The 26,956-nt window shown below is 41.6% G+C and overlaps 1 protein-coding gene across 2 annotated transcripts in view; it reads left to right on the top strand.

The window, feature by feature from the left end:
* Nucleotides 1-26,745, top strand: part of HIBADH (3-hydroxyisobutyrate dehydrogenase) — a 113,511-nt gene extending 86,766 nt beyond the window's left edge. For both annotated transcript variants that reach the window (XM_077303684.1, XM_077303683.1), the window contains exons 5-8: nt 5,224-5,357; nt 6,682-6,758; nt 23,857-24,013; nt 25,825-26,745. In XM_077303684.1, the coding sequence (XP_077159799.1) occupies nt 5,224-5,357; nt 6,682-6,758; nt 23,857-24,013; nt 25,825-25,983 (527 nt within the window). In that variant the 3' untranslated portion in view covers nt 25,984-26,745. The remainder of the gene's footprint in view (nt 1-5,223; nt 5,358-6,681; nt 6,759-23,856; nt 24,014-25,824) is intronic.
* Nucleotides 26,746-26,956: the final 211 nt, after the last annotated feature.

The raw sequence follows: 26,956 nt of genomic DNA, 5'->3' as shown, positions 1-26,956 counted from the left end.
TACCAAACAGCAGCATTTCTTTCCCACAAAATAGGACTTCTAAGGCAAGGCTGCTGTAGGTATCCTTGAGTGTCAGGGGCATTCATGGAGTTAAGTTTGGCTGCTTCTTATGCAGTAAGTGTGAGCCCTGAATTAGGCACATCTACTCTCAATGTTAACCCTTGCAATGAAACTTTTATTAAAGCTCTGTATTTTCCAGATTGTTCATTTGATGTGCACAAGAGCCACACACAGTGGGAATCTGCTTCACTTTAAAGCAATGGTTCCAAAACTTTCTTGAGCTGCCGCCCCCTTGGCTCTCAGGCCACATCCCAAGTGCCACCGCCACCTACAAAAACACACCTCTTTTCTGGTGTTAGGTTTACTGCAAATTTAAAACACTACATTGCCTACATTTCTTTTTTTGGTTGTTTTGCAGTGGTTATATTTTAATCTGGGAGAAATATTTAAGTTCTTTGTAAAAGTCATTTGTAAAAGCCACTTTGGATCCTTATTGGGGATAAAGATGGATGGGGTGGCAGTCTCCAGGTGCTGGTTGGAGAGAGACAGACAGACAGACAGACAGACAGACAGACAGACAAGCAATCCCATGGCCAGGAGCAGGCAGGAGAAGGCTTTTCCAGCCTCCCAAACATGGAGAGTTTGGGGGAAGGATTGCCAACCCTATATTAAGAAATCACTGGAGATCTGAGGTAGAGCCTGGGAAGGATAGAGTAAGTATCGGAAAGAGCTCAGCAGTAATGCGAACCCATCCAGCCCACCTTCTGAAGGTGTTGTTTTTTTCAGGAAACTAAGCAAGGTTGGCCCTGGTCAGCACTGGGATGGGAGACCACCGAGGTAATACGGGCCATGGCAAGCCACCTTGGGATGTCTTTCACCAGGAGAATGCAGCTGTAATAGGAAGAGTCAGACTGCTGCCCCTCTATTGGTCCAAATTTCCTGCTGCCCCAAAATTTCTCAGTGCCTCCCTGGATCCTTCCTCCTGCCCTCGGGGAGGGGGGGTGCACCACTTACTAAAGTAGGCCTATCACCCACTAAAGTACTTTAGAGCAGGGGTAGTCATTCTGTGGTCCTCCAGATGTTCATGGACTACAATTCCCATGAGCCCCTGCCAGCATTTGCTGGCATCATGGGAATTATAGTTCATGAATATCTGGAAGACCACAGGTTGATTACCCCTGCTTTAAAGTACAGAATTCTCCAAGGCTCTGCCTTTTAAAGCAAAACCCTTGTTTTCTTAGCCCCTCTATTATTTGTATATCCTCCATAATTGAAATGTTAAAGGTTTAGACAATTGAGAGAGTGAGCTGTCAGAAAGACTAACCAGCTGAAATCTATTGTCAGTATTAATTTTGCTCTTATAATTGATTCTCAGAAGCTATTTAGCAATCTGTAATCTGAAACCAAATTATTGACCTATGATGGACAAGGATGGGGAGGCGGGGCTCAAATCTTTGATTTAGAATAGCTATTTAATTTGCTGGAAGTTAGGGCATTGGATTTGTGTGCATTTGTGTGCATTTTTTTTAAGGAGCATGATGAAACTCCTAAAGAAAAACTGTGAGATCTTGAAGTTGGCAGTATGGATTACTCCCATAGCTGGGTGGGGCTGTTATTCTGACCAAAAATGCCTTTCTTGATCACCCAGTAATGAAAGAGAACCAGTATTTAGATTATTACATCTAATTAAGATGGTAATGTAGACTAATGAATGCACGCCCCTGTAACTTGAACTGTGAAGGCAGAACTAGCATACTCACACATAATAATGTATTTTTCTACTATATTTTCAGTTGGTGATGTATGTTTTATTCTAGACAAATATATCTCGGTTGGCATCACAGATGATCATATTGTTTCATACTCCAGAAGTTCCAGTGCAGTTCTACTGAGTTTAATTTCCTTCAAATAAGAATATAGACTTACTATACCTGTGTAATACTTTGTTTAGAAATATAAAAGCAGAACATATTGGAAACTAGTTGGCTCCTTCAGCAGACGGCAGAACCACTAATCCTACTGGATGACTTAAGAGGTGATATGATAACCATCTTCAAATACTTGAAGAGCTGTCATATAGGAGATGGATAGATTCAAGTGGATAGCCGTGTTGGCCTAAAGTAGCACAACAAAAATAGAGTCCAATGGCCCCTTTAAGACCAACAAAGATTTATTCAAGGTGTGAGCTTTCGAGTGCATGCACTGTTCCATAGACTAGAGGAAGATGGAGCAGAGCTGTTTTCTGTTGCCCTAGAGGGTCAGACCAGAACCAATGGGTTAAAATTATTTTTTAAAAATTTCAGCTAAACATCCAGAAGAAGTTCCTGACAGAGTCGTTCCTCAGTGGAACGCTTTCTCGGGATGTCGTGGGTTCTCCTTCTTTGGAAGTTTTTAAGCAGAGGGTAGATAGTCATCTGACTGAAATGCTGATTTTATGAACTTAGGCAGATTGTGAGTGGGTGGAGTCCAATGGCCCCTTTAAATAGAGTCCAATGGCCCCTTTAAGACCAACAAAGATTTATTCAAGGCATGAGCTTTCGAGTGCTTGCACTGTTCCTCAGACTAGAGGAAGATGGAGCAGAGTTGTTTTCTGTTGCCCTAAAGGGTCAGACCAGAACCAATGGGTTCAAATTAATTTTTAAAAATTTCAGCTAAACATCCAGAAGTTCCTGACAGAGTCGTTCCTCAGTGGAACGCTTTCTCGGGATTTATTTATTTATTATTTATTTAGATTTATATACCGCCCTCCCCGAAGGCTCAGGGATGTCGTGGGTTCTCCTTCTTTGGAAGTTTTTAAGCAGAGGGTAGATAGTCATCTGACTGAAATGCTGATTTTATGAACTTAGGCAGATTGTGAGTGGGTGGAGTCCAATGGCCCCTTTAAATAGAGTCCAATGGCCCCTTTAAGACCAACAAAGATTTATTCAAGGCATGAGCTTTCGAGTGCTTGCACTGTTCCTCAGACTAGAGGAAGATGGAGCAGAGTTGTTTTCTGTTGCCCTAAAGGGTCAGACCAGAACCAATGGGTTCAAATTAATTTTTAAAAATTTCAGCTAAACATCCAGAAGTTCCTGACAGAGTCGTTCCTCAGTGGAACGCTTTCTCGGGATTTATTTATTTTTTATTTATTTAGATTTATATACCGCCCTCCCCGAAGGCTCAGGGATGTCGTGGGTTCTCCTTCTTTGGAAGTTTTTAAGCAGAGGGTAGATAGTCATCTGACTGAAATGCTGATTTTATGAACTTAGGCAGATTGTGAGTGGGTGGGCAGGAAGGGATGTACCAGTGTTTATCTCTTGTGGCCCTTCCTTGCATACGCAGGGAATTACTAATAGCCACTGTGGGATGGTAGATGAATTTCCTCTAGACCTGGCTGGATTCTGGAGATTTTTGGTGGGGGTATCACTGGAGCATGAAATTGAGGTCACTGAGGGTGGGCAGGTAGTTATGAGTTCCTGTATGGTGCAAGGAGTCTGACTAGATGACCCTGGAGGGTCCTTCCATTATTCTACTTTAGGCTCCAAGTGATGCTTCAGTATCAGCCAGCACACAGGTCTCTTCCTTAATTTGTCTGAATACAAACTATATCCCCGTCTTCCCACCCCACCCCAGCTAGCCAGAGGGTGTTGTTGACGTTTTCTCAAATGGCCCAAGGCAAGCCTTTTCTGTCTTATTGTACATGATCTGAAGGTACAATGTTTATATCACTCACTGCAGTTCCAATGTTGTTATCATCACAACTTTATTTTTATAGCCTGCCCTTTCAGGTTGGCTCAGAGCAGGTAACAGCACGATATACAAGTAATTAAGTTTCAATAAACTACTCTGCAACTAATTTTGATGAATTTCTGTTTGGCCCCTCAGCCCTTCATTAAATAAACCCTTGCTCTCTGAACTTGCTTAGAATATTTTTGTTTCCAGTTAGTGACATTGTATTCAGAAGTTCCTGTCTTTCTGGTTATGGATCTAACTGCCCAACTAGGTCCACTCTAAGTAGTTAACTCTAAGTTGGTTAACTCTAAGTAGTAACCTTAGAATACCCAGTGTTGCTTGGTGATATATCTATAAAGGACCATATAATAAATTTTGCAGATTCTCAGCACAGTAAACAGTAGGACGGTGGAATTAAGGAAGAAATTATATGCATAGTTCCATGAACATACCTCCTGCATAAGACTGACATGCACTGCTTACATTTTAAGCAGTTGTTCCAGTTCACTAGAATGGGTAGTAAAAAAAAACCTAGGTCTCAACCCTCCATTTGTAAACACGTTGACAGTAGTTGCATATATTAGAATCAAAAGCAGGCCGCTATAAATGGCTCACTTTTCTGATTGGACTGTTTTTTTTTGTTTGTTTTTTTTACAGATGGCTGTATTGCACAATGAATTGGGTGTTTGGGTTTCAGTGGATTCTTGCAGGGACCAACTTGCTTTGCAAAATCTGTCAGTTCATTTAAATATTATGAGCAAACTAATGCATTCAAAATTTCTGAATGTGGAAAAATTGTGGAATAAGATCAACTCTAATCAAATTGTTGTACCTGGATTTTAAAACTGACTTGTGATTCTGACTCCACATTGTTAGCAGCATTTGTTATAAGCATTTACACTAAGATTCCCATTAAAACTGATTGTTAGATCTATGGTTAGATGTACTGTTCCTTTTGCGCTGGAGGAAGAGAGTGAAATTTCATTGATTCCACCCAAACCCTGCAGACTTTTATATTTCACTCACAGTTGCTCCAGTACGTCCCTGAGCATTTGGGAGGGTGCTGAGGGCTGAAGCAGGGGAGCAGAGCTCTGCTTGCAGTTCTCTTGATCCAACCCTAGCACTGCAGTCCTGTGCACACATAGTGAATAAACCTCAGTGACTCTGGTGACACTTATATCAGACTATAAGGCTTCTCCCGTTGAACTGAGAAGACTGTAAGGCTTCTCCACAGCAGACCTAAAGGGATCATCTTCAGGTTCCATCCCTCAAAAACAGAATGACCTAAAAGGAAGTAAAGTATGAATAGCTACATATATTTGTATATTCACCTTCTTGTTCTACCTTCAGATGTCAGGACAGCTTGTGCAGGGAGCCTCACATTCATGGTTGGAGGGATTGGAGTAAGAGTTAGTTACATACATTGGTGTGTTTAATTTCTCCTCTTGATCTTAGCCAAAAGGCCAAGAAGCTATGTGTATATTCAATTTCTTCTTTTTTTTTTACCTTCAGGTGTTGGAGCAGCACGTGCAGGAAACCTTACTTTCATGGTTGGGGGAGTGGAGCAAGAGTTTGACGCTGCAAAGGAGCTACTCACATGCATGGGTTCCAATGTCATCTACTGTGGGGAAGTTGGAACTGGACAGGTGCTGTTTACATAGTCATTCCACTTTAGCTTTTCTCTTCTTTTGGAACACTGTTAAGGTTCTTTCCTGTCCCATGGCAATTTCACATTTACAGTAATATTCCAGTTTAAACTGATTGTTAGAGGAAGATTCTGGTGATGGATGTGGATGAGCTGATGTGGATCAGCATGGGATCTTTATAGGTAAAGCCCTGCATCACTAGATGCATGGAGTGAGGTAGAGTGGAGTGGATAAGCAAACGACTAAGGAGAAAAGTAATGATAGGCTCAATTTATAAAGCCTCTTGTGCAGGCACTTTGGTATACACAAGAGATGTTTGCAAATTTCCACCTATGGCTGTGCTTCCTTAAACCACATCCCATGCCAGTCTCAAGTGTCTTCTAGAGCAGTGGTCCCCAACCCCCGGTCCAGGGACCGGTACTGGTCCATGGATCAGTCGGTACCAGGCCACGGCTCCTCCTCATCCTCCTCCCTGGCTGCTGCCTCAGGGGCTGCCCTGCTACTCTGCTGCCTGCTCACCTTTGGTGCTCTCCATTGGCTGCCATGACTGGGGCTCTCACTCGGCGTGGTACTGCGCAGCTGCTGCTGGCAGTGCCCCCCAGTGGGCGGCAGGAAGTCAGGGGCACCAGTGGGAATGCAAGTGGAGCACGGGCTCAAGTGGCGGTGGCGACATCCCTTGGCAAAAGACTACCCCCCCCCCCGGACCTCAGTAAAATTGTCAAGCGTTGCCCAGTCCCCAGTGATAAACAGGTTGGGGACCACTGTTCTAGATGTCAAAGGGCCACAGCAGGAAGGAGGAGGTAGGAACCCCCCCCCCCATTGAACAAATAGAACTTTACTTACACCTGTTATCCAATCTAATCTGAAAACAATGAAATCATTGTTATGTGTAGGGCAACCCACAAATATGTACCTATCACATTTTCAGACCATTTCATGGCTCTGGTGAAAAATGCTCATGTCTTTAAAGTGTGAAAAATTTCTGCCTTGGAACTCTTTGTTGCAGTGGACTAACAACTCTAGTATAAGGTTCACTTAGCATGGCATAATCTGCTAATATGGTTAGATAATAGGGTCAATGAAGAGCAGGCACTGAGAATGCCATGGCAGTATCTATTCTAAGGCAAAGTAGTAATTATATGAGAAGTACACCAAATGTGCCAAAACTAATGTGTTGTGGTGCTTGACCTTTGTCATGAAAACTTGTTGCTCTTTGCCCTCGGGAGCAGGTGTTGAAAATAGTCATTTACAGTGACATTAGATTCTGGGTTTGATACTTTTCAGAGTACTGAAGAAATTCATTAAGTATTCTGTTTATTTTCAGGCTGCAAAGATCTGCAATAACATGCTCTTAGCTATCAGTATGATTGGAACTGCTGAGACCATGAATCTTGGAATCAGGTTTGCTGGATTTTATGGGATCCTTTTTTTATATTAGCCATTTCTGTGTATTTTTCTGGCTGACTTTTCTATGGAAAAAGAGTGACGTTTCAGAGATGTAGATTAACAGCTGTCTGCTGCAAAAGTGTCCTATTTCATTATTATAATGCTACAAAAAGCCTCGCTTGTTTAATCTAGTGTAGGATTTCAGGGAGCCGGGACATTCTTTTCAAAGGGCATAAAATAAAACTGTGCTTTGTGCATGTTACATTATATATAGTGCCTCCCTCTTCTTATTTCCAGATGAAATGTGCAGTTTAGAGGGATTTTCAAGTGCAATGGCTTGAAAATATAAGGGGGAGGAGGTATACAGAATTGTCTCATCCAATATTTTAGTCGCATGTCTCTGATCTCTTCTGTATTTAGCCACCTTTTGGAACATGCTGTGGAATTTGTAGGGTAATCCTAAACCCATAGACATCAATGGACTTCTGCTTAGGATAGCACTGCTATTATCCCGCAGTTAGAAGTTCCGAACAAAGGAGTTCCCACTCCTGGCCTATTATGATGAAAGCTTTCAGTAGGTATTTAATAAATACGGCATCAATTGCATCAGTTTAGTGGAGTTGCATCTAGATTTTTTAAAAATCAACAAAAATAATCCCCACCCAGTATTGTGTTCCTCAAGAGCAGGGGTAGTCAAACTACGGCCCTCCAGATGTCCAAGGACTACAACGAACGCTGGCAGGGGCTCATGGGAATTGTAGTTCATGGACATCTGTAGGGCCACAGTTTGACTACCCCTGCTCAAGAGTCTTATACTGCTGTGGTGATAGTAGCTGGTGTTGCAGCTGTATAGACCCTCCCATTTGTTCCAGTTTGTTTCCTGTGATAGGTAGGTGAGGGAGAGGGGTAGAGGTGAGTACAATGTTAGCTATTCTGAAACCATTATTTACAAAAGCTTAAGGAAGCTCATAGCTTTATAGTGAGCGTTCTGGAAGTGTTTTGATTCGGGGCCCCAATCAAGGTTTCTGTATTGACAGCACAGAGTGCAGGGCACGAGGTTACAATCTCAAATTATGGCCAGGTTGTTAGAAGATGAGACAGTCTTTTTTGGTACCATGGTCTCAAGTCATTCAGTAGTCAAGATCAGCATTTTCAATTGATTCTGGAAAAGAAAGTGTTAATGGTCTAGGATTTGACATTTTTTTCCTTTCAGATGTGTCATTGTATCCTCAATGCAAAATAAATAATCACCCTTTTGTAAACCAAGCACTCCAGTATTCCTCAGTTTGCCTTCCCTGTGCTCAGAGAATCCTTTCAGTCTTGCAACTACAGAATGTACAGTGGCTTGCCAATATGTATTGTGACATATCTATTTTTAAGTCTTTGAATGACAAAACAGAGGTTTATCGACCACCTGGTAGAAGACCACAGTGCATGCCTAATATGCTGTATATAGCTATAGGCATGTTGGACATTAACAGCACAATTCAGTCCTGGTTTCTTGGTTTTAAAAATATGGACACAAGCAATTGTTTAATACTTGGAGATTTTTAGAAGCTTATTTAAATTCTTTGTTATACACCCTGGCTAAGGTTAGTATATCCTGCTTTAAAGTATTTGCACTACATCTCTTCTGTTTTTCTGTGTTTTTGTGTAGGCTTTATTACTTTATTAATTCTTTAGTAGTTCTGCTCCCAATTACTGTTTGTTTCATTTTTCCATTTTGTGGCGAGTAATAAATTTTGCTACATTTTTAACGTGTTCTCTAGAAGCCACACACTATAACTATCTGTGAGTCTTGATCCTGAAGAATAAATCGCTGTTTTGATATGCATATTAGGTGTAATGAAAAACATAATTGTGTGTTTGTGCACAAAAGCACATGTGAACCTAAAAGGTTGGTTAATAGATTCGCATTTCCTCTTAATTATCGTATCAAGATACAGTTGTTTTATTGAATTGCCCTTGTCTCAGATGTTAGACTATCTTGACCTATTAAGTTGTCATGTTGTAATTGAGATAAAAGAGGAATTTGCTTTGCATCAGTGCTAATTGGTTTATCAATATCTTGTACCATTTACATTTTAAAATTGAGCATCTGCATGATAGGGAAGCATATCTTTAACAAGCCATAATAAAACCCCTAAGATTGCATGCTATGGTTGTAATTGAGGATTGTAAAGCTGTATCACAGTTTTAAGTCATGGTTTGCTTAATGAAAAATCGATCATGTATGACTCCATTGTGTATGGTTCAAGCAGAAAACCTCATTTTCTGTATTTTAAAAAATTCAGCTAGCTAGGGATACGGCAGTACCTGCCCCCATCATTGGCAATACTCTCAGCCATAACTGGTATTTGCAGCCACTACACTATTTGCAACCACTACACTAGCAACCACTACACTGGTATTTGCAACCACTACACTAGCAATACTATACAAGTATTGCTAGATTTTCATATTCTAGGTTTAACTTTTTCTTTTTACCCTGCAATATGAATTTGGGTTGTGTTAAAGCTTGATAGTTTTGATTGATGCCTAGATTAGGAGTGGCATGTGCTGTACGGGCCTTATCCCCATATATTTGATATTTGATGTTCTACTTGTGAGTTTTTTTCCAAGCGAAATCAGATTTTGTAGTCAGACTCCTTAAGGGCACAAGTATAAAAGTGAAATATTTGGCTAAATAAGAAGAAAATACTGGGTTTAAAAAAAAAATTATTACCCAAAGGCATCTCAAAGTGGCTTACAATCACCTTCCCTTCCTCTCCCCGCAACAGATACACTGTTTTTTAGGGATGAGAGAAATCTGACAGGACTGTGCTGCGAGTACAGCTTTATCAGGACTGTGACTAGTCCAAGGTCACCCAGTTGGCTGCCTGTGAAGGAGCAGGGAATCAAACCTGGTTTGCCAGATTAGAAGCCACCACTCTTAACCACTACACCAAGCTTGCTGTTTCTGTCATTTTTGTTCCAGGCTAATGGATGTTGGCACTTCTAACTCAGCCTTTTCATTAATAGACAGGAGTTTTCTTCTTTTTGAGAAACACTAAGTGTCAGCTGTCTCCCATACCCATCAAACACTCATCTTGGTAACAAACCAGATACAGATTCAGTTGGCTGCCATTATTGGCCACAGAAGGAAGCAACTAGCTTTTGAAATCTGTGCCACAGCCAACACTACAGAAGCCCAGGTTATACTTCCTACTAGTGTTCACCTGCTGGATTTTGGCCATTGTCCTTGAGACCCATTAGCTGAGCTTATTAATGGCTTGCACAAGGTGGGTCATGTTTTTGTCTCTGTTTGGCTGCCATATTGTAGAGTCATTCTGTCATCTGCTCTGACGAGTCATGTATATTCAGAAATAAGCAAGCTCTCTTGAGTAGACAAAGCTGCACCAACAGCTGTAGCAGTTGGATGAAATCTGTTAGCAATTCATCTTGCTCTTTATGAGGTCCTCTGTCTGTTGATGAAAGTTGGGATATTGCTACTTAAAAAAAAATTCCCTGAAGAGTTATGAATTTTCCAATGCTGGCTTCTTGGCCCAAAAAATGAATAGAAGAACATGACTAGCTTCAGTGGGAACTGGAATGCAAGCATACACATAGCTGTGAATATATGCATCACCCACTCCGTCCACCTACTTTCATATGGAAAAACACATTCATCATGCTTTCATCATACAATAAATGTGTTTTCCTACAAAAAGATTACTGTCCTGCCAGAATGATGTTTTGGGTGGGTTCCAAAGACGAAAAATAACATCTACTGTTACTTAGTAAATGTTTGTAAAACAGCATGCACAATAATTAATTTAGTGCTATAATAGGTAGTTTATTTGGCATCTCTTGTGTGTCTGTGAGACATTGCACAAACTCTTGTGCAAGAAGAACGACATCACTGGACTTAGTTTGATGTTTCACATTTAATATTCTCATGAAACAAATAAAAGTGGAAGTCCACTTGGTTTCCAACCCACAAGATGAATTGTGGAAGGCTGGCTTCGTAGCAGGGTATCAGATATTGGAACAGCCATCTTCAGGTTATAAAATACAGAAGCATTGAATGTTAAACATTGATCTGGGATGGGATGCCTTGGACTCTGTATTGGATTCAGTGCAGCATTCCAGAATGCAAGGATGTTGGTCTACTGTGTTTGACTTTATGGTTCTCCCTCTCACCCCCCATGATAGATAATAATACATCTTAAAATCCTGTTCCTAGGAGTTCCCTCTCCCCAGAAACAGGATTTCAAGGGCATCTCAGACAGGAAGAGGAAGCAGAAGACCAAAATCCTTGTATCCATGAAAATATTCCATTAAGTTCAGGCCCCCACTTTCATTTTTCTTGTTTTTTTTTCAAATGTAATTGTGCTTGTTACTATAACTACTATAACCAGTGGCCCAGAATGATGGTTTTATGTGGAAACATGAAGTTTGTACATGAAGTTTGAAGTATTCCAATGTAAATAGCTTTTTCATAGGAAGAAGAGCCACTTGGAATGTAGGAAGACACAGCCTGAAGGAACTATTTTCTAATTCCTTTTAAACTTTCTGTTTGCACTCTCACAGAACTCTCTTATTTGGTAGCATTCAAGTGTCAGGCTAATCCACAAATTCCATTTTGCCATGACAGACACAAATGTGGTTTATTATATCCAGAAACACCCATGCTGCTCCCTGCTCTTGCCTTCCCTGAATGGAGCAAGAAAGCAGACACCAGTTGCCATGATATCCAAATCCAGTTGCCAGGGCAAATTAATTTAGTTCCCAGTGCTACTACCTAAGCCTGGATTCTAAAATGGTGCTTTCGAATGCTAAGGAATGGTGCCATGTCAAAAACAGAGAAGGGTAAACTATGCATACCATTATCTTTTGTGTTTAGAAAAGAATCTGCATCCAGCATGTAATTTTCTTCTGATGCGTGAAAATCCCTGTAGTCTTAAATTTTTACTGCAAGCATTCTTTGCTAACAAAATAGAGTAGTTTAGTTTCTTGTGCATCCATACACACACATACCTGCAAGTGATCACTCACACACACTCTTCAAGTTGTTTAGAACCACTAAAAATGAATGCTTCTGCTATCAATTTCCTCTGGGTTGACAAGTGTGTTTTTGAAGTGACAGAATTGTTCCCTAATAAAATACATATAGCATTTACAATTTATAGAGCTTTTGCAAGGTGGAAAAATTGTATCATCAAGTATGAATCCCCTTGTAGTAAATTCTTCCCAGCAGCATATATTATCATGATGTACCCGCATTGATATTCCATTTATGTCATCGGCATGTTTAATTAAAGCATGCGGTAGATTCTTTTTTCCATTTTTTGTTAAATCTTCAGATTAAAAAAATGCTTATTAAAAAGCAGGGTAATAGACTATTTCTGATCAGAATATGGGCTTGGTAAATAATTAACTTAACATTCATGTGGTCATATCTTGATTTACTTAGGAAACTGTCTCATTTTTAGTGGCTTTCAATTTTTATGGAAAACGCATTGGGGAGGAATAAGAGATGTATAATAGGCAACATGAAAACTATAGAACTACAGCTAGGATCTAATTCCCTGCTTTTCTGTCTTGGCCAAAACCAGGGGGAGCATACAAGCAGGTGTGCGAAAGACAAAAGAATAACCAGAAGCAGTCCCTCATGGAAAAACACAGTGACTAGGATTCGGGGGGGGGGGAGGCTTATTGTGGACATAGGAAGCTACCACTAGATATGGAAACAGTGGAATGGCTGTACTGGAACAGAACACTTATGTACTTAAAAAAAAAGATTTGTGGTGGTTTACAATACATAAAATGAATAAAACCCCGTAAAACCCTGTTAACTATTTTAAAAAGATTGGCAGCATAAATCCCCACTCAACCCCACAGCAAGCCACCTTGGGGTGTGTATGCGGAGTATGCAGATATTAACGTACCACCTAAACCTGAGGAGTGGCCCTGTTGATCTTAGCCCTGGCCTCAACCAAAGACCTGGTGGCAGAGCTCCATCTTACAGGCCTGGCAGAACTGTGATGACTCCAACAGGGCCCTTAGCTCTTTCAGGAGTTCATTCCACCAGCTCTGGGCCAGGAATGAAAGTCGAGGCCAGGCATGCTTCCTTAGGGCTAGCAAATTAGCACCCGCAGATGCAATATCAAAACTATGCTATTGTGCATAGTTAATTTTAATGAATTGCTTTTGTTACCATTTTAATTATTCTTTGAACAAAATGATGCAATCTATTTCAGTTCTTTTAAAAGCCTCCCGAAAGCTGCATATGGATATAGAAGAGCCATATTAACAGTGGGTTGGATCTTGCCAAAATTGTCCTGAGAAAGGGGGAAGGAGATGTTCACCAATACTCCCCTCCAACAACAGATGTCCAAACCCCCTTACTGGGTCTTGGGGGTCCCTTCCCACCCACCCCCTGTTACAGCATCTCTGAAGGCATTTTGCAGTGCGACAGAACGGGGAAGTCAGGAGAAAGTCCTGTGGGATGCCAGCCAAAGCAGCAAGTTGTTGTTGTTAGATGCGAAGTCGTGTCCGACCCATCGTGACCCCATGGACAATGATCCTCCAGGCCTTCCTGTCCTCTACCATTCCCCGGAGTCCATTTAAGCTTGCACCTACTGCTTCAGTGACTCCATCCAGCCACCTCATTCTCTGTCGTTCCCTTCTTCTTTTGCCCTCAATCGCTCCCAGCATTAGGCTCTTCTCCAGGGAGTCCTTCCTTCTCATGAGGTGGCCAAAGTATTTGAGTTTCATCTTCAGGATCTGGCCTTCTAAGGAGCAGTCAGGGCTGATCTCCTCTAGGACTAACTGGTTTGTTCGCCTTGCAGCCCAAGGGACTCGCAAGAGTCTTCTCCAGCACCAGATTTCAAAAGCCTCAATTCTTTGATGCAGCATATTTATGCATTTGTTTACTCTGCTTTTCTCCTCACTGGGGACCCAAAGACACTTATAAAATTCACAAAAATACAATTTATATAAACATAAACCAAACATCATAATATGCCACATCCCGCGCTAATCCTGCTGGCATAATTCCATATAAAGCCACACCTCTGCCCATACCCAGGCTCAGTCCCTGAAATCAAAAATGAACAGAAGCTTACTCCACATGTCATCCAGCAGTCCTAGAGATGATCCCGGCTTTCCTCTCCTCTACATTGCGGCTGAGCTTTGCAAATTAATGAATTGCACTGCAGCAGAATGCCAGAATGAAGCTGTGAAAAGAAGGGCAGAGACAAATTTTCTTATGGAATCTGCTGCCCTAAGCATCCTTCTCCAAAAACTTTCTTTAAACTTTGCCACTGGCATCCAGGAATCTCAGCCTCAAAAGGATAGATCGAGAGAAGATCTACTGTTTCAGGTTCTTTGGTAAAACAATCCTGTGCTAATTATTCTCAGCCATACCCACCCACCTCTTTCCTCTCCTCCTGCCCCCAGTAGCTTAGGTGAGAGAGTATAAAAATTCTGCACTAGCAATTTTTGGGTGCAAAAAGAATATTCAGTTCAGCCTGAAGAAAGAGGTTCTACAGTTTCTTAACTCTGCATGCATAAAAGATCATGAGGATGTTGCATGTACAGGAGGATTCCCTATATGCCTTGGATAATTCACAACTGTTGCCCACTTTTTAGATTATTAGTTGAGGAATGCTGTGTTTCTAGACCTGTACAACTTGATCTGCAAGAAAAAAGGCTATGGCTCATTGTCCTCCTGGCTCATCCCTAGCCACCAGTTCCATCATATCCTTGGATATCTATACAAATCCTCACCCATTAATGCCAAACTTTTAAAGCGTTCCTCAAAGTATCACTATATGAAATGTCAAAAGCAGCACAGTGGAGTCACCCACAGTTAAGGGAGCAGCCTAGGTATGTCCGGTGGACCTCCCAAGTATGTAGGAAAGTGATTTTGTAAATTAAACTTTTTTAGATCCTAAAATCTATAAGAAATACTCTAGATAAAAGGAACAAATGTTGCAATAATCTGACTGGCCGTTATAAAAAGAGAAATGAGCTTGCTGAAACCCAGGAAAGCTTAGGTGGTGTTGGAGGGAGAGGTTTGAAGGGTGGGGAGGATTTCCAAGTTGTTATTTAATCTCCCTTGATTTCTTTCAGGCTTCCACCTTGTTATTGTATCTAATAATATATTGGCTGGGTGCATGATAATTTTTTTATTTATATGCTGTCCTTTCCTGGTTGGCTCAGGGTGGTTGACAACAGACTTTAAAACAATTATTAACAATAAAAACATTAATATAAAAACCATCTCCTCTTATGACTTAAGACTATGAGGGTTGAACAGAGCTTGGAGGGGTTTTCTGGCAGTGGAGGGATTTTCAGGCAGGGAAGCCAGCATCCCAAGTTGTTTCCTGTCCTCGACCATAGGCCTGGCAGAAAAGCTCTGTTTTGCAGGCCCTCCAGAATGGTTTAAGATCCTGCAGGGCCCTGATCTTTTCAGGCCCAGCAGTCCATCAGGCTGAGACTAGGGCTGAAAAAACTCTGGCCCTGTTTGAGGCCAGTTTTATCTCCTTGGGGCTGGGGACCCTGGCTGGATTTTGACTGCTTGATCTTAGTGCTCTTTGGGGGCTGTAAGGGAGAAGGCAGTTCTGAGGATACAAGGGCCCCAGACCATTTAGGGCCCCAGACTCAAAAGCTTGTACCTGATTCATTCTCTAATCTAGAGCCAGTGCAGCTGGGAGAGCACAAGGGTAATCCGTGCTCTCCATGGTGACTTCATGAGGACCTCAGCTACTGAATTCTGGAGCAGTTGGAGTTTCCAGAGCGGCTTCAAGGGCAGCCCTATGTAGAGAAAGTTATAGAAGTCTAGTCTGGAGGTGGCAGTTGCATGAATCGCAGTGACTTAGTCAGATGTCGACAGGTAGGGTGCACTCTTTTGTGTCTGGTGTAGATGACAAAATGCCTGGTGAGCAATGTCTGTGGTCTGGGTCTCCAGAGATAAGGATGCATCCAGGATCATACCCAGACTCTTGACGGTGGTCAAAGCACAAGAGAAGAGCTGGTCCCAAAGCAGCTTCCAAACACCTTTCCCTACCTCTCCCCCCAACAGATACCCTGTGATGTAAGTGGGGCTGAGACAGCTCTAACAGAACTGCTCTGCGAGATTAGCCCTAAGAGAACTGTGACTAGTCCAAAGTCACTCAGCTGGCTGCATGTTTAAGAGTGGGAAAACAAACCCGATTCTCCAGATTAGAGTCTGACGATATTAACCACCACACTACCCTGGTTCTCATGTACATGATAAAAGTCACATAATGAGTCTTCCCACAGACAAGATAGGGGCTCTGCTTATTTGGTATATTCCCCAGGTACGGGTGGAAATGACTCATTCATTTAAACAAAACAAAATTGTGAGAGGGAACTCTTTAAAGTCTGACAAAGACTCAGTAACCATCCTTCATAAAACAGAGTTCATCACTGTTCTTCCATTCCTTTCCAGTTGCCATCCTAATTTTTCTAAGACTTGATTTGTTATGATACTTTTGTATTTGAGTGGAATAGCTGTACAACCTTTGTGGTATAGTCCAGGAGTAGTCAACCTGTGGTCCTCCAGATGTTCATGGACTACATGGGCTCATGGGAATTGTAGTCCATGAACATCTGGAGGACCACAGGTTGACTACCCCTAGTATAGTCTTTGTGCTACTTTTTGCCCCATGTTTTGGTTGCATGGCATAAATGCGTAGTTCTGGCAGTCAATGTCTGAACTGCTTGCTTTCAAAATATTGTCACAATCCATTGTAGAGAACTGGTACCATTTCTATTTATGCCATTAGCAGATACTCCTGTAAGTTGTGTCATGAGGAAAATACCAGGCAAGGTATTTTCTTGTGTCACTGGAAGTTGTAGATCTCCTCGGCCCTTGGGGAGAGAAGGAAATTCAGCAGCCGCTTTGAAACAGTCACCATAATATGGATTCCTTTCATTATATCTCCAAAGAAATGCCTACCCAGGGCCATACAAAGAGTGGTATGGAGTGTCACATCAAGGATAAGGTGCTGCATTTGGAGCACAACAGCTGCAAATATATGCCTAGCTTGGAGAACCTTGGTGGAATCCATGATAACGCCATGTCATTTTGATGGAGGAGTGGGGAAGCAGAGGGGAATAGGAAAGTCATGATATGCTGTCATGATTTAATAGTGTTGATTGACTCAAACTGGGAAGAAAAGGGAGGTCTCTCTCTGCAAGGATCAGTGAACAGCAAGGAAAGCGGATTTATGATGATAATATAACGAAACTCCCTCTGTGGATGGGAAATTTTATGAGATATATCATTTCAATGGCACCAGTGTCCACTATCATGTGGGTCCTCCATGGTAATTCTGCATGCAGCTAACACTGGAATAGCAGTGATTTGCTTGCCAAGAAAAGCCTAAGTATGGAACCACCCATCAAAAGAATAGGGTGTTGAGAGCAGATAAAAAGAAGAGGGGTGGAAGGAGAAATCCAATCCTGAATGCTTAGGGAATTCTGGAAAGGCACAAGGTAGGGAGAGGGAGAGGGAATTTCCGAATTGTCATTCCCTCTCCATGTAATTCCCTGCAGCGCCCCCCAACCCACCAGTTTATAGGTTGCAAATCGCATCTGCAACATTACTATTCTTTATTCTGTAGTATGCTTTTAAGAATAAATTATCAAGTTGTAAAAAGGTTTAAACAAGCAGATGCCTAGTATGTGCGAAAAGGATCTAGGAGACTTAGTAGACCATACACTGAAAATGAGTCAGCACGGTGACTCGGTGGCTAAAAAGGCAAATGGGATTTGGGGCTGTATCAAGTGGAGTATTGTGTCGAGATCATGGGAGGTGATGGTACCGTTTTACTCTGCTCTGGTTCGGCCTCACATGGAGTACTGTGTTCAGTTATGGGCACCCCAGTTGAGGAGGGATGTAGACAAACTGGAGTGTGTCCAGAGGAGGACAACAATGATGGTGAGGGGTTTGACGTATGAGGACGTATGAGGAAATGTTGGGAGAGCTTGGTCTGTTTAGCCTGTAGAGAAGACGACAGAGTAGATCTGATAACCATCTTGAAGTATTTAGAAGGCTGCCATATAGAGGATGAAGCAGAGTTTTTCTCTCTTGCCCTGGTGGGACGGACCAGAACCAATGAGATGAAATTAATGTAAAAGAAATTCCATCTAAACATCCGGAAGAAGTTCCTGACAGTTAGAGCGGTTTCTAAGTGGAGCAAACTTCCTCGGGAGCTGGTGGGTTCTCCATCTTTGGAAGTTTTTAACGAGAGGCTGTATAGCCATCTGAAAGAGAGGCTGATTTCTGTGAAGGTTCAAGGGGGTGGCAAGTTACGGATGAGTGATAGGGTTATGAGTGTCCTGCACAGTGCAGGGGGTTGGACTTAAATGACCCAGGAGATCCCTCCCAACTCTTGTTATTCTATGATCTTACATTTCAAATCTAAAGAGCTAAAGGTAGTATCTAAAAAACCTGAAACTCATTAGATATGAATGTGCTTCTGTTTTGCCTTTCCTGCTGGCCCATCTGTTCAACTGAGTGCTTTATGGAATGAATCATCATCTAGCTCAGTATTACCTCTACCCGGACATGGCTTCCCCAGGGTCTCAAACATAGAAAGCTCTTACCTAGTTCTTAGTACCTGTGAAGCTCTTAACCTGAAATTTCTCAGGCTGAACTGCATGCAAAGTATGTGGTCTGTTCTTGAGCTTTGATACCTTCATATGCAATTAAATCTTTTAGGTGTTTTTGCCACTTATATAACAATGCCAGTTTTGGCTTCAAGCAAATCTCATGAGGCGTGGCTAGTTGAACTTCTCAGGTGACCTATAATTTAAAGAGCAAATTATGTTGAAACAAATATTCTTTTGCAAATGATCACGATGATATTCTTAACAAGGGACAGCTCTAGTGAGGGGACCTCTGTAAGAGGTTGTGCGTAAGCGGAGCCGGGTGGCCATCGCTCATGGAGGATGAGCCTTGAAGGCAAAGTCCGCATTTCTGGGTGGCGTGGGAACTCGGCAGAGGTTCACGCCTCAACGAGTTCCAAAATATGGTCACCTCCCTGGCATTCAGCAGGTCATTGGGGGCATGGGAAGCCCGGCCAGGGTGCCGGAGGGCCCCGTACATGCCTGCTGGATTAATTGTTGGCTACCTTGTGGCTGGAGGGCCACAAGACAGCTGGTTCCTTCCCCCCCCCCATTGCGTTCCAACACTTTGGTTGTTATTAAAGTTGTGGCCTGTTTAAAAGCCAAAGAGAAGGTGTCCGTGTCTTTGTGGCAAAAGGTATTCCCCTGCAAGGCAAATTAATTTATCCTAGCAGCTTGGTTCAGATTAGTAGCTGCACTGATACTTGTGCAGCTACTTATCCAAGCTGTGAGAAGACCAAAGCCAGATCTCTAAATCAGAGAGATCTAAAAACTTAAGACTCTTTTAAAGATTTCAGTCATAAATTCTGTACTTTTTGGTTCCAGGCCAACACCTGAAAAATCTATTATAACCTTCAAGTTCAGGTAGTTAGAAGTTATCTCACATTTTCAACAACATTTAAACTTTTCCTTATCATGACTAGTTTTGTCCTTTCTGATTCCCTGTTAGCCTATGGAGAAGGTATGCCTGTCCCAGTTATTGAAAGGGTGCAACATAAATAGTTTTGGTTTATTGGTGCTTTTTTCTTCCTTCCCCTCCCATGTGGAACACCTTCGCAATTTTAAATGCATGCGCACATGCACATTCTGTTGCCATGTCCGGTGGCAAGTTATTATGGGGACTGACAGACTGTCATCGTTTTGATAGCTTGAGCAGTATATCTCTTGAACAGCAATAGAGCTCTTATGCAGAAAGTATCATATGTTCCAAGCCAATTTACAGGGAAACAGCAATAACATTTTATCATGGTTGAGAGCCCAGTAGCTGCTTCCTATTAAACTTGCCCTTTCAGATACCTGTCTTGGATTAATTTGTTGATTTCAAATGGAAACTCAGTCTTCTCCACTGAAGCATGACTTTCTAGGATAGACTCTTACTGAATGACAATTACTGTATATTCTACCCGCTTTCAGACCATTACAAGCTTTGGGCACAGTAGAAGACAGAAGACTTCTTCAGTAACTGATTTTAATACACGTCTAATTTTAGCTGTCAGTTGTCTATGCACCAGTAGATGAATCCTCAGGAAGATGAAATGCAAAACACCTCTAACTTGCTCTTTTTAATGATATACTTGCTGCAAGGAATAAAAAGAGAAGGATTGGGGAGGGGGAGTCTCTAGTCTCTTGAAGAAACCTGCATAGTGCGTAAGAGTGCATAATTTTGAAAATTGGGTGACTTCAACATTTTCTTTCAAAATCCAGATCTGAAAACTGGGTGCGCCTTACAATATGTTTGATTTGATTTTGCAGGCATTGTATAGGGGCCATTTCGCACGGCTTCAAAGTAGCACAATGGTTGCTATTTGGAAACGCTACTCATTTGCCATAACCCACGACGTCGTAGACAATCTGCAACAATCCTGAAACCAATCAGCAAAAAGCGCTTCGTTGTGGCGCTTTCAGGGGAATCCAGAAAAGTGGATTCACCCTCCGGATAGCGATACACTCCTGCAACCAATCTGCAACAGTAGCGCTAAAGACCTGTGCGTTACCATTGTTGCTGGTTCTTCAAAGTCCCTCCCCCTGGCTCTCTCCTCCAAACTTCCGGCGAAGCGATCGCCATTTTTTTTTCTCCGAGCGAGCGGGGATAAACGCACCGGCGAGCCTCTTTCTGTTTAGAGGCTTCCCTGGCTTCAGTCCTTCACCTTTAGTCACTAAGCACAAACCACTGAAAAGCCCGTTTGTTGAAATAAAGTCCCTTTATTTTTTACAAATAAATTCAGCCGAAAATCGGGCCCGTGAGAGGGGGGGGGGATTTTTTTTTTATCACTCGAGGCAGCGTGCAAACGATCATACAATAAAACGACAGCTCACATTAGGCAGCTGGATGGGTCTCTCCGTAGCAACGAATCTACCTAGATTCGTTGCTATGGGTGGTTTTTTTTTTTTTAAACCTTTCTTAAAGGGAAAGGGGCTGTTTGGGAGCATGCTAACGGCTGCCCATTGGCTGCTTGACGGCCAGGGGCGGGACGAGCTTGGCAATAGCGCTTCCTTTCTAGCGATTTCTGCCGAGACCGGAAGCCTGTGGGAAACGCTAAAAAACGCAACTGATTCCACTACAAAGGCAGGTATGCATAACGACGAATTCCACTATTTTAAATGGCGATTTTTCATTCCGCAAACAATTTGCAACAAAGATCCCTGTGCGAAAAGGCCCTGAGAATCCTGCCATAATAGTTGGTCACAGCTGGACTGGAAATCAGTGTTAAGGGGCACTTTTTTTTTGTCCAGTTTTGATCTGTGGAATAAGCTTTGCTAGAAGTCATCAGAATGATGAGCAATGTAACTCAAGGAAGGTTTGCTCTGGAGGACAGTATAATGATAGCATCTACATGTACTGACCAGTAACAAGAGATGTGAAAGCTTTAGGGCAATGGTCCTTAACCTGGTGGTCAGGACCCCTTTGGGGGTCAAACAACCCTTTCACAAGGGTCGCAGCAGGGCAAGCAGCTTGGCCAGGAGGGTGTGCCATCCAAACAACATCCTTGCGGGGTAGATTGAGATACAGCATTCGTCTGTCTGGAGCAGTGGAAAAGAGCAAGATCGGCATGGTGGGACAAGAGACAGAGCTGAACTGAGAATCCCTGGATAAAAACCAATTTATATACAATTAGGAACAATGGATCTTCATGCCATTAGTCAGTTTCAGTTTAATTTCTGTGAAAGAACACTTACATAATTTTATTATTGGGAATGACCACAACATGAGGAACTGTATTAAAGGGTCGCGGCATTAAGAAGGTTGAGAACCACTGATTTAGGGCAGTGGTCCCCAACCTGCGGTCCGCAGCCCGGTGCCAGGCCACGAAGGCCAGGGCACCGGGCCGCGGTTCCCTCTCCCCGCCCCCCCCTCAGTAAAAAACTTCCCCGGGCTACGAGCTTGCGGCCCGGGAAGCTTCTTACTGCGGGAGGGGGGGAGAGGGAATCAGGGCCACGCATCGCGCATGCACGGGTGCAGCTGCGCATGCGCGCTGCACGGGTGGGGCAGTTGCCCCGCCGGTCCCCAGCCGGAAAAATGTTGGGGGCCACTGATTTAGGGTACCCAACATGATGAGGGGCAGGACTGTAGCTCAGTGGTAGAGCATCTGCCTGCATGTAGGAGGTCCCAGGTCCAATCCCTTGCATCCCCACTGTAAAGTATAAGGCAGTAGGTGATGTGAAATGGAGAACTGCTGCCACTCTTGAGTAGACAATACGGACTTTGATGGAGTTCAATTCAGTATACGGCAGGTTCATGTGGCCATGATTTTCAGTGTAGTGTTAAACACCCCCATTTCAAGTACATCAAATTATCAACAACCATGGCTATTTGTCTTTGTGGATCACTTGAAAAATAAAACAGAAAACATTATATTTTGTTTCAAAACCCAAACGTTTCTCCTTTGAAAAGACAAAAGGACAGAAAAGTAACTTCCAGTTAATAGTGGCTCAGCCCTATGATTGGAGGCTAGCCTGAAAAGAGTAAGTCAGATAACAAGCTATGGTATTTTTAAAATATTAAGGATGATGATAAAAGATTGGGAAAGTATAGGGGAGCATCAGAAATGGCCATGTTATAATAAAAAAGAGGTACTCACTGGTACTCACTTTGGGCTGATCCTGCGTTGAGCAGGGGGTTGGACTAGATGGCCTGTATGGCCCCTTCCAGCTCTATGATTCTATGATAAGAGTGCCTGTGACGCTTGGCCCTGGAATGATTTCAGAAGGCTTCCTTTCCTGTGTGATTTTACATAGCATGCTAAATACATTACTCCATGCCGCACTGCTTGCTATATAGCAAGGAAAATATTGTTTTTATTACAAGCAATATATTGGCCTAGTAAGTCTTTTAAAACTAAATGTTGCTTGCACAAGAAGTTCTACTCAGTGAAAAGCACTCTGGACGCTGTGTTATAAAGATAGTCCCTGCTCTTATTTTTCCTCATTAGCATGTTGTGTTGTGACTACAATAAATGCGGATCCCTTGCTTTTCTAAGGCTTATTTTCTTATCCCTTGTTATGCAAATATTTGTACAGCAGGGCTTAATAGTTTTAAATGTGAAACCAACTTCTGAAAGTTGCTGCTTCTGGTTACAGTTGCCAGTATAATTGCTATAAAGTGGCACTTTGCAACTGGTTAGCAACAACCGCAGGATCGTACTAGCTTCAAAAGCCTATAGTATTAAAATATTTTTGCTACATTTTTTCCTTCTTTTACAGCCTGCCCTCGACAGAACGGTAGTTTGTGCCCCCCCCCCCTTCACTGATGGCGATAGAACAAATGATGTTTCTGCTTCGACAAGCTTTGTTTTATCAGGATCAGTAACCTTCTCAACAATTGACCCAGAACTATCATGCGTGTCTCTGAATACAGAGGGAGCATATGTCACAGTGCTGTGCAGTCTTGCTTCTGGAGCAAAAGAAAACCAAACAGATTTAATTTTGAAAATAGATTTATTTGAAAAAAAACGAAAGTTTGCAATTGCAAAACGTCCTGCAAGGCCAAGATGTATTCCTGCTGTGCAGCTTGCCTCTATCCTTTCATTTATTTGTTTGTTTGGTTGTTTGTTTATTCGAATGATAGACTGCTGCTCCCAGCAAGCTGGCTCGCGGCGGTTCACAAAATAATATAAAACATATATTTAATTTGAAATAAGACTTTTCTGTATTAAAATAGTTCTGCCAATTTCCAAGGCTACTTGAATTTTAAGAGTTTGTGTTTTCAAAGCTCTAAAAGAATGCACATGCCTCCATTCTGAAGAGCGTTCTACTTTCCATGGACATGGCTAGGTGAAACTAATAACACAAAAAGCATACAAGAATTGATGACCTTTAATTTAAGGACGATTCTTCCTCCTTCCCCCACCCCATGCTGTGGATCATTTTTCAATCCTTAACATAAAGGTAGAGAGATGACAACATATAAAAATAAGTCACCCATGACGAGCACATTTTGACATGAACACTTCTCTTCTTTGACCTTTGGCAGGTTAGGTCTTGACCCAAAGCTACTGGCCAAAATCCTAAATATGAGCTCAGGCCGTTGTTGGTCAAGCGATACATACAACCCTGTGCCGGGAGTAATGGAAGGTGTACCTTCTGCTAACAGTTACCAAGGTGGCTTTGGAACAACACTCATGGCCAAGGTATGTATATCTATACACTTATATAGATAGTAATAAATGTGCCTGTACAGAAATATTGATGCTTTTTGATAGAATAAATTAGAAGTATATTTTATTATATTTTCCTCCTGGACTGTTCTAACATCAGGCTTTTCATGTACCAAACTTTTCTCTTGATAAGTAACATGAAATTGGTTAGCAATACTGAAAACTATATGAATAGTTATTTAGATTACAGTTAATGTTACAAATCCTGAAGGTTTAACAACAGTACACTGAAAATTGTCCATAAAAGCATGTTACAAATACAATGGAACATATTATTTCTTCTGTTTCCATCCCAAGTTCAATAAATATTAGCTAACTAATATATCAAAGTCTTAAATCCAGAAAGTTTGCAATCCACAAGTCCTGTTTTAGAAAGCCACCTCTTTGTATTTTGTTTGCTGAGTCTCCTCTAGTGCCCCATTTGAACTGCTCTTCTGAGGAGTCATGACAGAACTATTGTTCAGAAACTCTTTTGTTATATTTTCCCCATTTCTGAACTGATACATTTCACTGAATTTATTTTAGACATACATGTAATTTCAGTCCTGTCACTTTTAGGACCCCACAAAATTAGTACAGAATCTCTTGCTGTAGACTGCTGCTTAAAGACTCTGAACAATGCTTGGATGAAAATCTTAGGGCAGGTAGATTAACCAGATAGCTAATTGACCCCTGCTTAAAAGAATGTTCTTAGTTGCAGGTAGGAAGAGTTCTTACTAAAGTTGTTCCTAAACATGGGCTGTAATATCACAGATGAAGTTGTTTCTCTTTCTGCTCTTCAGTGATGTATTGATTATCCAAGCCAGTTTTTCCAGACAAGCTTTCATTAGACAAGATGGGCATGAGTCCAGCTAGTGATTGGCTGCTTCCATACCACAAAGAATGACCTGTGCTTTTTTAAGGGGGGCAAAAGGAACCAAATAAACCAAAATACAATGAACATCACAATTCCGTTCACCCAAATCGTTTTTGTAAATCTTCTTTCCTGAATTTCACCTACATAGGGTATATGTGCAATAGATCTGTAATAAAAACACACACATTTTATCTCACAAATGGTATGTAATTTGGATCCAGGTGTCTTTCAGTATATATTTTGCCATAGCTCAAATAGAAATAGCAGGGGGGGGGAACCCTAACAAACCACAAAAAGTAGCCTCTCATTGGACCCATGTACACTTTTTCTGCTGCACCTCCAGGTCTTTGGGAGCCTGTTTTTGATTTCTATCCTAAGAACAATACTAGCAAGATAATCCGTCTAAGTTAGGGCCTGAACTGAGTCAAGAAAGCTTGTTTTCCGTTTACATATATGATGAATATAGTTAAGACAGTTCTGTGCATGTAAATACTTTCCCAAATGCTGGCAACTCTGCCTTGTTTATAAAACCCACAATAGAGTGATGTCACATCAGGCTACACTTCATTTTTCTAGAAGACTGTAGAGCCAACAAGAATGGAGAAGGCCAAGTTTTATAACAGCCATCACAAATACCGCCCAAGGAAAGTTATATTTCCAAACAGGGTAAGGGCTAAAACTTTTGAAGTCTCCAGAGGGATGGACAGAATTTCCATAAGATTAGTGCAGGATTGTTGAACTTTGTAGTGTCACCTTGAAGTTTAATTAATTGATTCTTTGGCCCTCTGCAGCACTCTGATTTTATGATAAGCCAACCCCTATATTTGGTTGTAGTTTTGCTATAGGGTAATAGCAACAGCTTCTTTGAAAGTTTTTTTCCCCTACTCACACTTTCTTTCCCCCACCCCTTCTTTTTTTTAAATCTTAGGATCTTGGTTTGGCCCAGATATCTGCTACCAACACAAAGACACCAGTCCCTCTTGGATCTCTAGCCCACCAAGTCTACAGGATCATGTGTGCCAAGGGCTATGCCCAGAAAGATTTCTCATCTGTGTTCCAGTTTTTACGAGAGGAGGAGAGCTTGTGAGTCCTTTTCTGTCAATGGACATGCATAGAAACAAAGTTGTCTTTGGACCCTCCTTATGATTATTCAACAGATACGCTGTATAGTCCAAAGATCATGATCTCACCCGTACCCGTTGCAGACTTCTGGATCTAACATCTATTGTTTGAAGCAACGGGTTGTTAGAAAGGTCTTTTTTTTTAAGTTTGCTTAACAACAATGTATACATAACTGATTTAAAAACATAGTCGGTCTTAAACAAAATCCAGTCATTAAGAAGCACACCATTTGCACAGAAAACTGGCGCCATCATTTTCAGCTGTGGAGACCAAACTGTGATTAAGGAGACTGGAAAATGAGCTTCCTGTTTTACAAAACATTTCACCTTTAAAAAGAGAAAGAGAGAAGGTTCTTGTGATTAAGAATTTTTCTGATTTTTTTTTAAAACCTACTGTTGGCCTAATTACAAATTGTGAATTTCTCATGGGAATAGTGGTGGAAAGTCATGTTAAGAAATGTATGCCAGTTTATTGAAAAACTGCTTATCCGTGTGTTTTTAAATAGCAGGCATAGTTTAAAAACACTTGTATCTCTGTGTGTATTTCTACACTATTCTTTGCTAACCTAATTTTGTACATTTTTTTACCCTTATCACATTTTCAAGATATTTATGTATACTAACCTCACTTGATACACACTTGTTTTAGGCAACTACTGCATTATTATAAATCTAAATAAGTCAACCTCTTTTCTTTGTAATCCAATAAAATTTAAGATGGCAAATGACCACTGTGAGTTGTGTGTGTGTGCACATGTTTGCTTTTAGTATTATTAAATTCTGTACATACTAATAAGAGCTCAGGCAAGCAAGAACCTGCCTTGCATAGAAAAGTGCAAAGAGTATAAAAACTGGTATATTTTTTATGTTTTCCCTACTTATTTGTATAAATGATAAGGCAATACACCAGTATGAAACCTGATAACCATAATCTAGTAC

The sequence above is a fragment of the Paroedura picta genome, chromosome 11 (genome assembly GCF_049243985.1).
Source record: "Paroedura picta isolate Pp20150507F chromosome 11, Ppicta_v3.0, whole genome shotgun sequence".
In the NCBI taxonomy this organism is placed as follows: domain Eukaryota; kingdom Metazoa; phylum Chordata; class Lepidosauria; order Squamata; family Gekkonidae; genus Paroedura; species Paroedura picta.
Note: the sequence above shows the minus strand (reverse complement) of the source record. Positions and strands in the feature narration are given on the sequence as shown.